The following is a 12,901-nucleotide window of genomic DNA, read 5'->3' as shown; positions in this document are numbered from 1 at the left end:
AGAGAGAAGGAAGCAGGCTCCCTGCTGAGCAGAGAGCCCGATGCGGGCCTCGATCCCAGGACCCTGAGATCATGACCTGAGCCCAAGGCAGAGGCTTTAACCCACTGAGCCACCGAGGCGCCCGGTATTCATTTTTTTAAAAGATTTTATTTATTTGAGAGAGAGAGTGGGCGTGAGCGGAGGTGGGAGGGGTGAAGGGGTGGGGGAAGGGGATGGAGGAGCAGAGGGAAAGGGAGAAGCCGACTCCCCACTGAGCAGGGACTCCCCCACTGAGCAGGGACTCCAGGATCATGACCTCAGCCAAAGGCAGACACTTAACCAACTGAGCCACCGGGGTGCCCCTATAGTTGGTGTTCAGTAAACACTGGTTTCTTTCTCCCCTCTAATCACCCATAGATTTTTACTTTTAAATCAGTGGTTTTCAAACTTTGGCATGCAACAGAATTACCTGGTGATTTTGCTAAAGCATAGACTGCTGAGCCCAACCCCACAGTTTCTCATTTAGGGGTGGAGTTCAAGAATTTGCATCTGGGGCACCTGGGTGTCTCATTCGGTTAATTGGCTGCCTTCAGCTCAGGTCATCGTCTCAGGATCCTGGGATCGAGCCCCATGTTGGGCTCCGTGCTTGGCAGGAGCCTGTATCTTCCTTTACCTCTGCCTGCTGCTCCCCCTGCTTATGCTTTCTCTCTCTGGCAAATAAATTAATTAATTAATCTTAAAAAACAAAGGAATTTACATCTAGCAAATTCCATGTGATGCTGCTGCTCTGGTGTAGGGCCCACACTTTGAGAACCATGGTTCTATACAATACTTGAATGGAAATGGCTTGGTGAGAGGTATCCGAAATCACTATATGGAAAGAAAAACCTGTGTTTTAATATAGTCTTCCAAAGGCATTAGTGCTCTGCTCCATGTTATACCTCTGCCTCCAATGAACTTGTAATAAATCAGGAATTTTTTTTTTTTTAAGTAATTCCTATGTCCAGCGTGGGGCTTGAACTCAAGACCTTGAGATCAAGAGTCACATACTCTACAAACTGAGCTAGCCGGCCATTCCATGAGTCATAAAACTCTCCACCGTTTTTATTTAATGCTAAAATAAAATCCGGAAAAAGATGTGTAACCGTGACTTCTGAAGTTCCCTTCAGCTTCCTGATCTGAGCCCTCGTGTTCCCTCTAGCTCAATCACAAGAAAGCTTTTATTCTCCCCACCTGGCTGGAAACTTAGGACAATGAGGGGCTCCCTATTGGCACTTATACACCATTTCTTCTACTCTCCAAAATCCCAGCTTCTCTGAAGTAATCATCTTCCAATGTCCTTGTCACTGCCCTTCAACACTGAAAATTTTAGTACCTTGCTGTCTCCCTTAGCACTGCCATGCTTGTTGTCATTCTTCCTGTAACTCTTGGCAACTACAGAACTAATAAACATGATTTATTTCCCACCAGATCGCTCAAGTCTTGATCTCATCTCCATACTTCTCCTCTGCTCCGCCTCAACTATCTGTGTCCTGGACCAGGGTTTCAAGATGGATGTTATTGACATTTTGGGTCAGATAATTATTTGTTGTGGGGGTCTTGTGCATTGTAGGATGTTTAGCAGCTGTTGTGGCCTCTGTCCACCAGATGCTGGTGGCAGCCACCCCAACACACCTGCCCTTTTCCAGTTACTTCAACCTAAAACATCTCCAGGAGTTGCCCAATGTTTCCCGGGCAAAACCATTCCTAGTTGATAACCATTGCCCTAGATCTAGGTAATACCCCACGCTTTATAATCATTATTAACTGTTTTACCTTCTAAAATTTCTATTAGAAACATTCTCAGGGGTGCTTGGGTGGCCTTCGGCTCAGGCCATGATCTCAGGGTCCTGGGATCGAGCCTGGCATTGGCGGGTTGTGGTTGGTGGGGTTGGTCCCTTCTCAGCAGGGAGTCTGCTTTGCCCTCTCCCACCCCCACTCATACTCTTTCTCACCTCCCCCCCACTAAATAAATAAATAAAATCTTTAAAAAAGAAAAGAAACATTCTTTTCTTTGGTTATGAGACACCTTTTCTGATTCCCTTAAGGTAAAACTTTCAATCCAACATTCTTTAGTGCTGGAATGAATTAAGACTTTTGGGGGCTGTTTGGAACAGAATGAGTATTTTGTATTCAAGAAGGACATGAATATTTTGGGGGGGGGGAATGTTATGGACTGAATGTGTTCCCCCCCAAATTCATATGTTGAAATTCTAATCCCCAGTGCGACGGTATAAAGAGGTGGGGACTTCGGGAGGTGACTAGGTCTCATGAATGGGATTAGTGCCCTTATAAGAGACCCCAGAGAGCTCTCTTGCCCTTTCTGCCATGTGAAGACACAGCAAGAAGACAGCCATCTGTCAGTAAGGAAGCATGTCCTGACCAAACACTGACTATGCTGGCCTCTCCATCCTGGACTTCCCAGACTCCAGCACTGTGAGAAATACATCTCTGCTGTTCAAAAGCCTCCAAGTCTATAGTGTTTTGTTAGCAGGCAGAGCAGACTAAGACACTTACTTTAGAGCAGAACCCACTCCAACATTCTTCAAGACCATCAGGACCGCCAATCCAGTGACCCTGTTTGTTCATTACTCATCACCTCCTCATTCTTACCCAGCTTAGAGTCCATGGTCAGCACTATAAGTCCCTTGCAAATACTTCCTACTCATTCACTGTCCTATTGAACTTACCTAACAAAATTCCATCTGTGGTTAAAAAAGCAAGTCTGGGATACTCCAAATTTGAACCCAAGCAAAACTGAATCTAATCCATTCACTGGAGAGATTCACCCAATGGTGCTGACTGATTTGACTTGCAGTCCTACTATCATAAATGGGCACCCAACACTATTTAGTGATTTCCCACAACATTTGCTTCTCACTCTCTGAGACAACTACTGTACACCCTCCTTTTATTCCCAAACCTGTTAACACTTCTCCTGTCTCACTCACTCCCAGATGAGGGCCTTACCCTCTTTGTCACTGTGAAAACCGAAGCCATCAGGCACCTTTCCACCATCACCTCACACTCATTTCCACCGTGCTTTATTAGAGCAAAATAAATATTTCTGCTCAAGCCCCTCCATTCTACACAGATGCAATCCCGCCTCAGCTTCCATGCTCAGTGCAGAGTCTGCTTGAGATTCTCTCTCTCCCTCTCCTTCTCCTCTCCTATTGTGGGACATTGCTTCTGCAGATATTCATTCTTTCTCATGTACCATCATTTTCTCCCCCTGAACAGGATCATTCTCAAAAATCATCTCATTTTACTTGACCTCTCAGCAGTATGTGACAGGATTAGCCACTTCCTCCTTCTGGAAATACATTCTTCTCTTATCTTGATGAGCCTCCCTCTTTTTTCCTCCCTCAGAATCTGGCCCTTCTCAATTTCTCTTCTGGCACCTCTTCACTGCTGGGCTTCTAAATGGAGAAGTCTTTCAGGACTGGATTCTGTCCTCCTTCTCCACTTATTTTTACTCTCTCTCTCAAGGTGACCTTTCATCCAGACCCTGGCTTTAAATACTGTCTGTACTTTGATGACTACCATCATCCTCCCCGAGCTCTAGGTTTGGACATGCAGTTAAGGCTCCAGATCCCCTCCCCAAGGATATTCACACTGATCCCAACTCACCTACCTGCCTCCATCTCATACAACTCTTCACCCTTTCCTACTATGTTCTGCCCTTCCGGCCCTCTCTCAGTCCCTCACACATGCTAAACTTATCCTTGCCACAGGGCCTCTCTATGTGTGCTTACCTGAACACTGTTTTGTTTTTTTTTTTTTTTTCAAGATTTGCTTACTTATTTTAGAGAGAGAGTATGAGCAGGGGAAGGGCGGAGGGAGAGAGAGGAGAGAAGCAGACTCCCCATTGAGTGTAGAGCTTGTGAAAGGGCTCGATCTCACAACCCTGAGATCATGACCTGAACCAAAATCAACAGTCAGATGCTCAAACAACTGAGCCACCTAGGTGCCCCTGGAATATTCTTTCTTTGGATCTAAGCACGGCTGAGGTCTCTGAGACCTCACTTCCCAGCCTCTGAGATGTCTTTCCTGACTGACATTTCTTTTCTTTAAAAAAAATATATATATATATTCCGTTATCTTAGAGAAGGAGAGTGCATGTGAGTGGGGCGAGAGACAGAGGAAGAGAATCTTCAAGCGGATTCCATGCTGAGAGGGGAGCCCAACATGGGGTTTGATCCCATGACCCACGAGATCATGACCTGAACCAAAACCACGAGTCAGATGCTTAACCGACTGAACTACTCGGGTGCCTCCTGACTGACATTTCCAAAGAAGTCCACTCCATCAATCTCCCATGGTTCACTTTGTTTGCTTCAGACAACTGATCGCTCTTTTAATACAATCTTGTTATTTTGCATTTACATATTTATCACCTGTCCTGTAGAATCCAAATGCCAAGAATGAGACCAGCCTTTTCTGTACTACTCACTTTTGTCCCCAGCACCAAGAGCAGAGTCTGAGACATAGGAGGCAACTGCCGACTAGACAGCTGTGACAGAGCAACCAAGTACAATCTCCTCACTCTCCCCTGCAGCACAGAAACCTTTGCCTCTGATCACTTTCTGTCCCAGAGAACATGGCAAGAGTCTGTATGGATGTCAAGTTTAAAACATTCCTAAAAATAGAAAAAAGTATAAATTCGGGCCACCTGGGTGGCTCAGTCAGTTCAGCATCTGACTCCTGATTTCGGCTCAGGTCATGATCTCAGAGTCCTGAGATGGAGCCCCACCTCAGCTTCCATGCTCAGTGCAGAGTCTGCTTGAGATTCTCTCTCTCCCTCTCCTTCTGCCCCCCTCCCCAACTCGTGTGCACTCTATCTCTCTAAGAAAGGAAAGAAAGAAGGAAGGAAGGGAGGGAGAGACAGAGGGAGGGGAAGAGAGGGAAAGTGGGGAAGAAAGAAAGAAAGAAAATTACAAATTAGGAAGTTAACTACATACTGGCAGACCTCAGAGATATTGACGGTCTGGTTCCAAACCACCACAATAAAGCCAGTATTGCAATAAAGTAAGTCAAATAAATTTTTTGGTTTCCTGGTGCATATAAAAGTCATATTTACACAATACTATAGTCTATCAAGTGTGCAATAGCATCATCTGTAAACAATGTGTGTATCTTGATTCTAAAAATACTTTATTGCTGGGGCACCTGGGTGGCTCAGTGGGTTAAAGCCTCTGCCTTCGGCTTGGGTCATGATCCCAGAGTTCTGGGATCGAGCCCCAAGTCGGGCTCTTTGCTCGGCAGGGAGCCTGCTTCCCTCTCTATCTCTGCCTGTCTCTCTGCCTACTTGTGATCTCTGTCAAATAAATAAATAAAATCTTAAAAAAAAATACTTTATTGCTAAAAACTGCTAGTCTAAGCTCTCAGTGAGTCTTGAGAGTCTGAGTGTTTCTGCTGATGACAGTTGTAATCTTGTCTTGAGGATGCTGGTCAGGGTTAAGGTTGCTGAAGGCTGGGGTGGCTGTGGCAATTTCTTAAAATAAGACAACATGAAAATTTGCCACATCAATGGGCACTTCCTTTTACAATCTCTCTGTACTATGTTATGCTGTTCAAAATTACCCACAGCTGAACTTCTTTCAAAACTGGAGTCAGTGCTCTCCAACTCTGCTGCTGCTCTGTAAACAAAGTTTATACAATATTCTAGGTCCTTTATTGTCATTTCAACAGTCTTCATAGTACCTTCACAGGTAGATTCCATCTTAAGAAGGTACTTTCTTTGTTCACCCATAAGAAGCAACTCCTCATCCATTCAAGTTTTATCATGAGATTGCAGCAATCCAGTCACATCTTCAGGCTCCACTTCTCATTCTAGTTCTCTTAAAATTTCTGCCACATTTGCAGTTATTTCCCCCATGGAGGTCTTGAACTCCTCAAAATCATCTATGAGGGCTGGAATCCCCTTTTCCAAACTCCTGTTCATGTTGACACTTTAACCTCTTCCCATGGGTCACAGATGTTCTTAATGGCATCTAGAATGGTGAATCCTTCCCAGAAGGTTTTCAACTGACTTAGCCCAGAGCCGTTAGAGGAATGATTATTTATGGCAGCTATAGCCTTAGGAAATGTATTTCTTAAATACTAAAACTTGCAAGTCAAAATGACTCCTTGATCAATGGGCTGCAGAATGGACATTGCATTAACAGGCATGAAAGCAACACTCATCTCGTTATACGTCTCCATCAGAGCTCTTGAGTGACCAGCTGCACGGTCAATGAACAATAACATTTTGAATGGAAACTTTTTTTTAGCAGATCTCAACAGGGGGCTTAAAATATTCTGTACACCATCTTATAAACAGGTGCTGTCATCCAGGTTTCTTTTTACATTTACAGAGCACAAGCAGAGAAGATTTAGCATCATTCTTATTCTTAAGGACCCTAGGATTTTCAGGATGGTAAGTGGACACTGGCTTCAGCTTAAAGTCCTCAGCTGCTTTAGCCCCTAACAAGATAGTCAGACTGTCTATTGAAACACTGAAGCCACACACTGACTTCTTCTTGCTAGCTATGAAAGTCCTACATGGCATCTTCTTTTAATAGAAGGCTGTTTCATCTACATTAAAAAGTTCTTGTTTAGGGGGCTCCTGGGTAGCTCAGTGGGTTAAAACCTCTGCCTTCGGATCAGGTCATGATCCCTGCATCGAGCTCTCTGCTTGGCAGGGAGCCTGCTTCCACCTCTCTCTCTCTGCCTGCCTCTCTGCCTGCTTGCGATCTCTGCCTGTCAAGTAAATGAGTAAAATCTTTAAAAAAAAAAAGTTCTTGTTTAGGGTAGCCACATTCATTAATAATCATAGCTACATTTTTTTGTTCTTTTTAAGATTTTATTTAGTAGGTCACCTGGGTGGTTCAGTTGTTAAAGCGTCTGCCTTTGGCTCAGGTTATGATCCCAGAGTCCTGGGATTGAGCCCCACATCTGGCTCCCTGCTCAACAGGAAGCCTGCTTTTCCCTCTCCCACTCCCCCTGCTGTGTTCTCCCTCTTGCTGTATCTCTCTCTGTCAAATAAAATAAATAAAATCTTTAAAAAATGTATTTCTGAGATTTTTATTTATGAGAGAGACAGAGAGAAAGGGAGAGAGAAAGGAAGGGCATGCGAGTGGGGGAAGGGGCAAAGGGAGAGAGAGAATCTCAAGCAGACTCAAAGTTGAGCTCAATCTCACAACCCTGAGATCATGACCGGGGCTGAAATCAAGAGTTGCATGCTTACCTGACTGAGCCACCCAGGTGCCCCCATCTTAGCTAGACCCTGTGGATAACTCGCTGCAGCTTCTCCATCAGCACTTGCCGCCTCACCTTGCACTTTGATATTATGGAGATGGCTTCCTTCCTTAACCTCATGAACCAACCTCTGCTAGCTTCCAACTTCTCTTCTGCAGCTTCGTTACCTCTCTCAGACATCACTGAATTTTTTTTTTTTAAGATTTTATTTATTTATTTGACACAGAGAGATAGAGCACACAAGCAGGGGCAGCTGCAGGCAGAAGGAAAGGGAGAAGCAGGCTCCCCACTGAGCAGGGAGCTCAACGTGGGGCCCAATCCCAGGACCCCCGGGATCATGATCTGAGCCAAAGGCAGATGCTCAACTGGCTGAGCCATCCAGGTACCCCTTCATAGAGCTAAAGAGAATTAGGGTCTTGCCTGGATCAGACTTTGGTTTTAAGGGAATATTTGATCTTCTATCCAGATCACTAAAACTTTCTCCATATCAGCAATAAGGCTGTTTGGCTTTCTCATCATTTGTGTGCTCTTTAAAAAAAAAAGAAATCTAGATGGAAAGAAATGATTTTTATTTTTGTTTTTGTTTATTTTTTTTAAGAATTTTTTTTTTTTAAAGATTGCATTTATTTATTTGACCGACAGAGATCATAAGTAGGCAGAGAGGCAGGCAGAGAGAGAGGAGGAAGCAGGCTCCCTGCTGAGCAGAGAGCCCCACACAGGGTTCAATCCCAGATCATGACCTGAGCCGAAGGCAGGGGCCTAACACACTGAGCCACCCAGGTGCCCCTTTAAGAATATTTTTAAAAGGGGTGCCTGGGTAGCTCAGTTAGTTAAGCATCTGCTTTCGGCTCAAGTCAAGATCCCAGGGCCCTGGGATCAAGTACTGTATGGGCTCCTTGCTCAACAGGGAGCCTGCCTCTCTGCCTGCTGTCCCCTGGCGTGTGCACTCCCTACCCCGCCTCTGAAAAACAAATAAATAAAAATCTTTAAAAATATATATTTTAAAAATAAACAGAAAGTATAATAAATACCTGACAAGTTGTCACAAAATTGGCATGTGTTCCAGCAAAAATATGTTTGACTTCAAAATCCACAAGGTCTAGAAGAAAATGCAGATCCATGTTTATTGTTTTTAGAAGTAGAAAAATAAATCTTTTGTTACAATCTTAAAACTGCTCTAAAAAAAGTCTTAAAAAATTTTTTTTATTAACAGGCAATGTATTATTTGTTTCAGGAGTACAGGTCTGCGAATCATCAGTCTTACACAATTCACAGCACTCACCATGGCACATACCCTCTCCAATGTACATCACCCCAGCCACCCCATCCCTCCTTCCCCCGCCCCTCCAGCAACCCTCAGTTTGTTTCCTGAGATGAAGAGTCTCTTAAGGTTTGTCTCCTCTAGTTTCGTCTTGTTTCATTTTTCCTTCCCTTCCCCTATGATCCTCTGTCTTTTTTCTCACATTCCTCAAATCAGTGAGATCATATGATAACTGTCCCTCTCTGTTGACTTATTTTGCTTAGCATAATACACTCTAGTTCCATTCATGTCATTGCAAATGGCAAGATTTCATTTCTTAAAAAATACTCTTAAAAAAAACCCCAATATATTGGGGTGCCTGGGTGGCTCAGTCAGTTAAGCATCTGACTCTTAATTTTAACTCAGGTCATGTTCTCAGGGTCATGGGACTGAGCCCCACAGTGGGCTCTGTGCTTAGCATGGAGTCTGCCTGTCCCTCTCCCTCTGCTTTCCCCCTACCCCCGGCCCCATGTTCTTGTGCATGCTCTCTCTCTCTCTAAAATAAATAAAATCCTTAAAACAAAATCTGATATATTACTCATCTAAATTTACTTATTTATTGACAATTTATATTCTTCTAGATGAATTTGGACTATAAGCACCATGAAAAGATTAATTTTGATCAGGTTCTATGTTGTATATTCTTAAAATTTAATTTTAATTTAATTTTTCAGGCACTTGCATAATGAAATCAGGGTGATGTGCTTTAGATGGGGGCTTGTTTGTTTGTTTGTTTGTTTGTATTTGATTTGATTTTAAGCAATCTCTACACCCCAGCATGGGGCTCAAACTCAACCCTGAGATCAAGAGTCACATGCTCTACCCACTGAGCCAGCCAGGTACACCTAGAAGAGGTTCGATTAAATATATAAAAGTGCTTCTGATAATCCATTGACTTGGGATCTTTTTGTATTACCCTAATCTTTAGAAAAAAATTACTAAATACTCCAGGAATCACTGCATAAGAAAAAATGCATATTGTACGGATTAAAAATAACAGTACAAAAAGAACCACAGATCTATGTACTTCTGTGAAAAGAAGATAAGTAATTTTTCTCCTCCAGTGGCATCAATTAAAACAAAATCATAAATGAGTAGGACCACCAGTACCATCAGCAGAAATCAGGCAGGTAAAGTTTTCTGTCGGAGCCTCTGGATGAGTTGGGCTGCTTTTGCAACATGGTCCACGACCAAAAGACACTACCTTTCCAGTGGTGTAGACATATGCAAGTGTATGGTAACTGCAAGAGACAGAATGTAATGAAGACCAAGGGACTCACACTTTTTGAGAAAGATGATGTCTCCTAACAGAAAGTGACAGATTTATCTTATACTGAGTACCTGGATAACCTTATCATAATGTCAAGGTGAGAGGGTATCAAATGATGTGACTAAACAAATGGTAGGTGAATATTAACTTATTACTAACCTTAAAGATAGAATATTATTGGGACGCCTGGGTGGCTCAGTTGCTTAAGCGGCTGCCTTCGGCTCATGTCATGATCCCAGTCCCCTGGGATCGAGTCCCACATCGGGCTCCTTGCTCGGCCGGGAGGCTGCTTCTCCCTCTGCCTCTGCCTGCCACTCTGTCTGCCTGTGCTTGCTCTCTCCCTCTCTCTCTGACAAATTAAAAAAAAAAAAAAGATAGAATATTATTGATGGGTCTTTACTATAGCTTCTACCATTTCTGTTTTTTTGTTTCTTATTTGTCCGAGTGAGAGAGAGCACAAGTCCCTGCTGAGTCAGGGAGCCCGATATGGGGATCAATATATCCCAGGACAATATATCCCAGGCTCAGGAGATCGCAGGACACCGGGATCATGACCTGAGCCGAAGGCAGATGGTTAACAACTGAGCCACCCAGGCGCCCCACCACTATTTTTACTTTTAACTTTCTTCCCAACACCCAGCACCTAGTAAGGTGGTCTATACACAGAAGTCTTCCAATAAATTCTTATTAAACAAATGAAATTCCTAGAATAAATTAGACAAAAATAGAAAACTCAAACTGTATTTGAAAGAAATAAATTTTCAGAAAGGAAAATGATCTATAAAAAGAGTAGTCACATATTTTGGGTTTTAAGGTTTGATAACATGGCTGGGGAGTCATTTTTTTGGATGAGTAGCAAAGCTTACTGAACCATAGAGGGAGGGGACCCGAGAGGGGTACCCTGAGGAATCATTTCTAAGTAACAAAATGTAACACTTTCTACTCAGGCTAAAAACAAACAAACAAAAACTAGTCCATTACCTTCCACAATCTATCTGTGAAACTAGGCCATCAATTCCTTCCACGAGCTGTGGCCCTTCCTTCTCAGCAGTAGGGCTGTATCCCAGCTGTCCATAGCTATTGCCTCCAAATGTGAACACTTTCCCAGTCTGTTTGAAAAAGAAGGAATCGGACTAATTTCAGATTTTATTTATTTATTTTTAAAGATATTATTTATTTATTTGACAGACAGAGATCACAAGTAGGCAGAGAGGCAGGCAGAGAGAGAGAGAGGTGGAAGCAGGCTCCCTGCCAAGCAGAGAGCCCGATGCGGGGCTCAATCCCAGGGCTCCAGGATCATGACCTGAGCTGAAGGCAGAGGCTTTAACCCACTGAGCCACCCAGGTGCCCCTAATTTCAGATTTTAAAAAGTAATAAAAACTTGGAGATTAAGTATTATCAAAGAATTGTATGAGAGCACTATATGAAATATAAGCTCTATAATAAAGGGGAGGGGTCTTCTATTTATTATTTCTAATAGTAAATATAAGTTGCTCCAGCTTTGGGGCCAGAGGTTTCAGAGGTAGAGGTCAGTGCTTCATTTATTTTTTATTTTTATTTATTTATTTTTTTTAAAAAAGGTTTTATTTATTCATTTGAGGGGGGGGCACAAGCAGAGAGAGCAGCAGAGGGAGAAGCAGACTCCCCGGTGAGCAGGGAGCCTGATGTGGGGCTCCATCCCAGGACCCTGGGATCGTGACCTGAGCTGAACAACTGAGGCACCCAGCTACCCCTATTCATTTAGTTTTTAAATAAACATTTCAATCACACAAATAGTTTTCTATTTGTCTATTCCTTGTGGCTATAGACAGAATTCATCCCATTGGAATATACTATTTGGCCAGTAAGAGGAGGAGGCAAACATTTACAAAGCAGGCTGGTAATCGTGCCAAGCAAGAAATGGAACAAAGTAGGTTCTAGTCTGTAATCTGGGTTCTTAAAAGCTGTAAAAATTAGTTTGTCTAATTTGCAATAATTCCATCTGTGGAACTATAAAATAATATAGCTCCTATATTAATCATTTAAAAAAATTTTTAAGATTTTATTTTTAAGCATTTTCTATACCCAATGTGGGGATCGAATTTACAGCCCCAAGATCAAAAGTTGCATGCTCTACCAACTGAACCACTCAGGCACCCCATTAATGTAATTAATGTAATTTAGTGGATATCTAAAAATATTTCCTAAAGCTGAAATTAGCTTCTGTTATACGATCTTGAAAATGTCATGGATTACATTTGATTAATTTTACCTTTCTAGATGTTTGTGCATTGAATGGTTACGTTGAGATATTGATACACAGATTGCTTTCAATAACAGGACATGCACCTTGGAGTAACATTTCTCAGGAATTAAAAAAAAAAATAGCAAAACATTTTAGATTACCTGGGTAAGCACGGCAGTGTGTTCATAACCACAGCTGATGTAAACCACACCTAGATTCTCCAGCGCATCAACTGAACAAGGCTTGGAGCTTTGCACCACTGAAAGAAAGCAGAATCTCTAGAGGCTAAGACTCAGATTTCATAAACTGCCACATCTATTAATATTTTCATCATCTTATAATTCATTAACATAATCTTTTAAATGAGCACTCAGGAGTATTATAGAACAGAGGGAAGGCCCTGCCTTGGAAAAGAAAGAAAAACACCCCTTCAGCATCTATTTCTGAAAACGATGTAATCTTCTAGCTTATTCTCCTAGAAAGCTAAGTTTTAAGACCTTCATTCCCAATAATATTGCCATTATGTTATATTTGTTTCTGTCACCTAGTAGGTGTTCTGTAAATATGCAATAACAATTAAGAAAAGAAGAGGACTTACTTCATGTTGACAGAGTCAAACGAAATGAGATTAAGTCCTGGCTGAGCATATATTAACTGAATATAAAGAACTGAACAGAGGGACAGGGTTCGTGGGGAAGACTTCGCCGTGAGTTTGTTTAAGGGCTTTCGGTTGTTTGTCCTGCCAGCATCTTCTAATCCAGTGGTTCACAAGCCTGACTGCACATTGGTATAACTTGCAGACTCTTTAATAATGACCAATGCCTGACTTCCATCCCCAGACCTTCTGATT

General features: G+C 42.5%; 1 protein-coding gene across 4 annotated transcripts in view; it reads right to left on the bottom strand.

Moving 5' to 3' along the window:
* HERC6 (HECT and RLD domain containing E3 ubiquitin protein ligase family member 6) overlaps positions 1 to 12,901 on the bottom strand; it is a 61,623-nt gene that overhangs the window by 39,330 nt on the left and 9,392 nt on the right. For all 4 annotated transcript variants that reach the window (XR_009399585.1, XM_059375782.1, XM_059375798.1 and 1 more), the window contains exons 5-8: positions 12,213 to 12,310; positions 10,809 to 10,936; positions 9,668 to 9,798; positions 8,289 to 8,356 (exon numbers count right to left, since the gene is read on the bottom strand). Coding sequence is in view for 3 of the 4 variants with exons in the window: in XM_059375782.1 (XP_059231765.1) it covers positions 8,289 to 8,356; positions 9,668 to 9,798; positions 10,809 to 10,936; positions 12,213 to 12,310 (425 nt within the window). In the remaining variant the exon portion in view is untranslated. The remainder of the gene's footprint in view (positions 1 to 8,288; positions 8,357 to 9,667; positions 9,799 to 10,808; positions 10,937 to 12,212; positions 12,311 to 12,901) is intronic.

This window comes from Mustela nigripes, chromosome 1 (assembly GCF_022355385.1).
Source record: "Mustela nigripes isolate SB6536 chromosome 1, MUSNIG.SB6536, whole genome shotgun sequence".
In the NCBI taxonomy this organism is placed as follows: domain Eukaryota; kingdom Metazoa; phylum Chordata; class Mammalia; order Carnivora; family Mustelidae; genus Mustela; species Mustela nigripes.
Note: the sequence above shows the minus strand (reverse complement) of the source record. Positions and strands in the feature narration are given on the sequence as shown.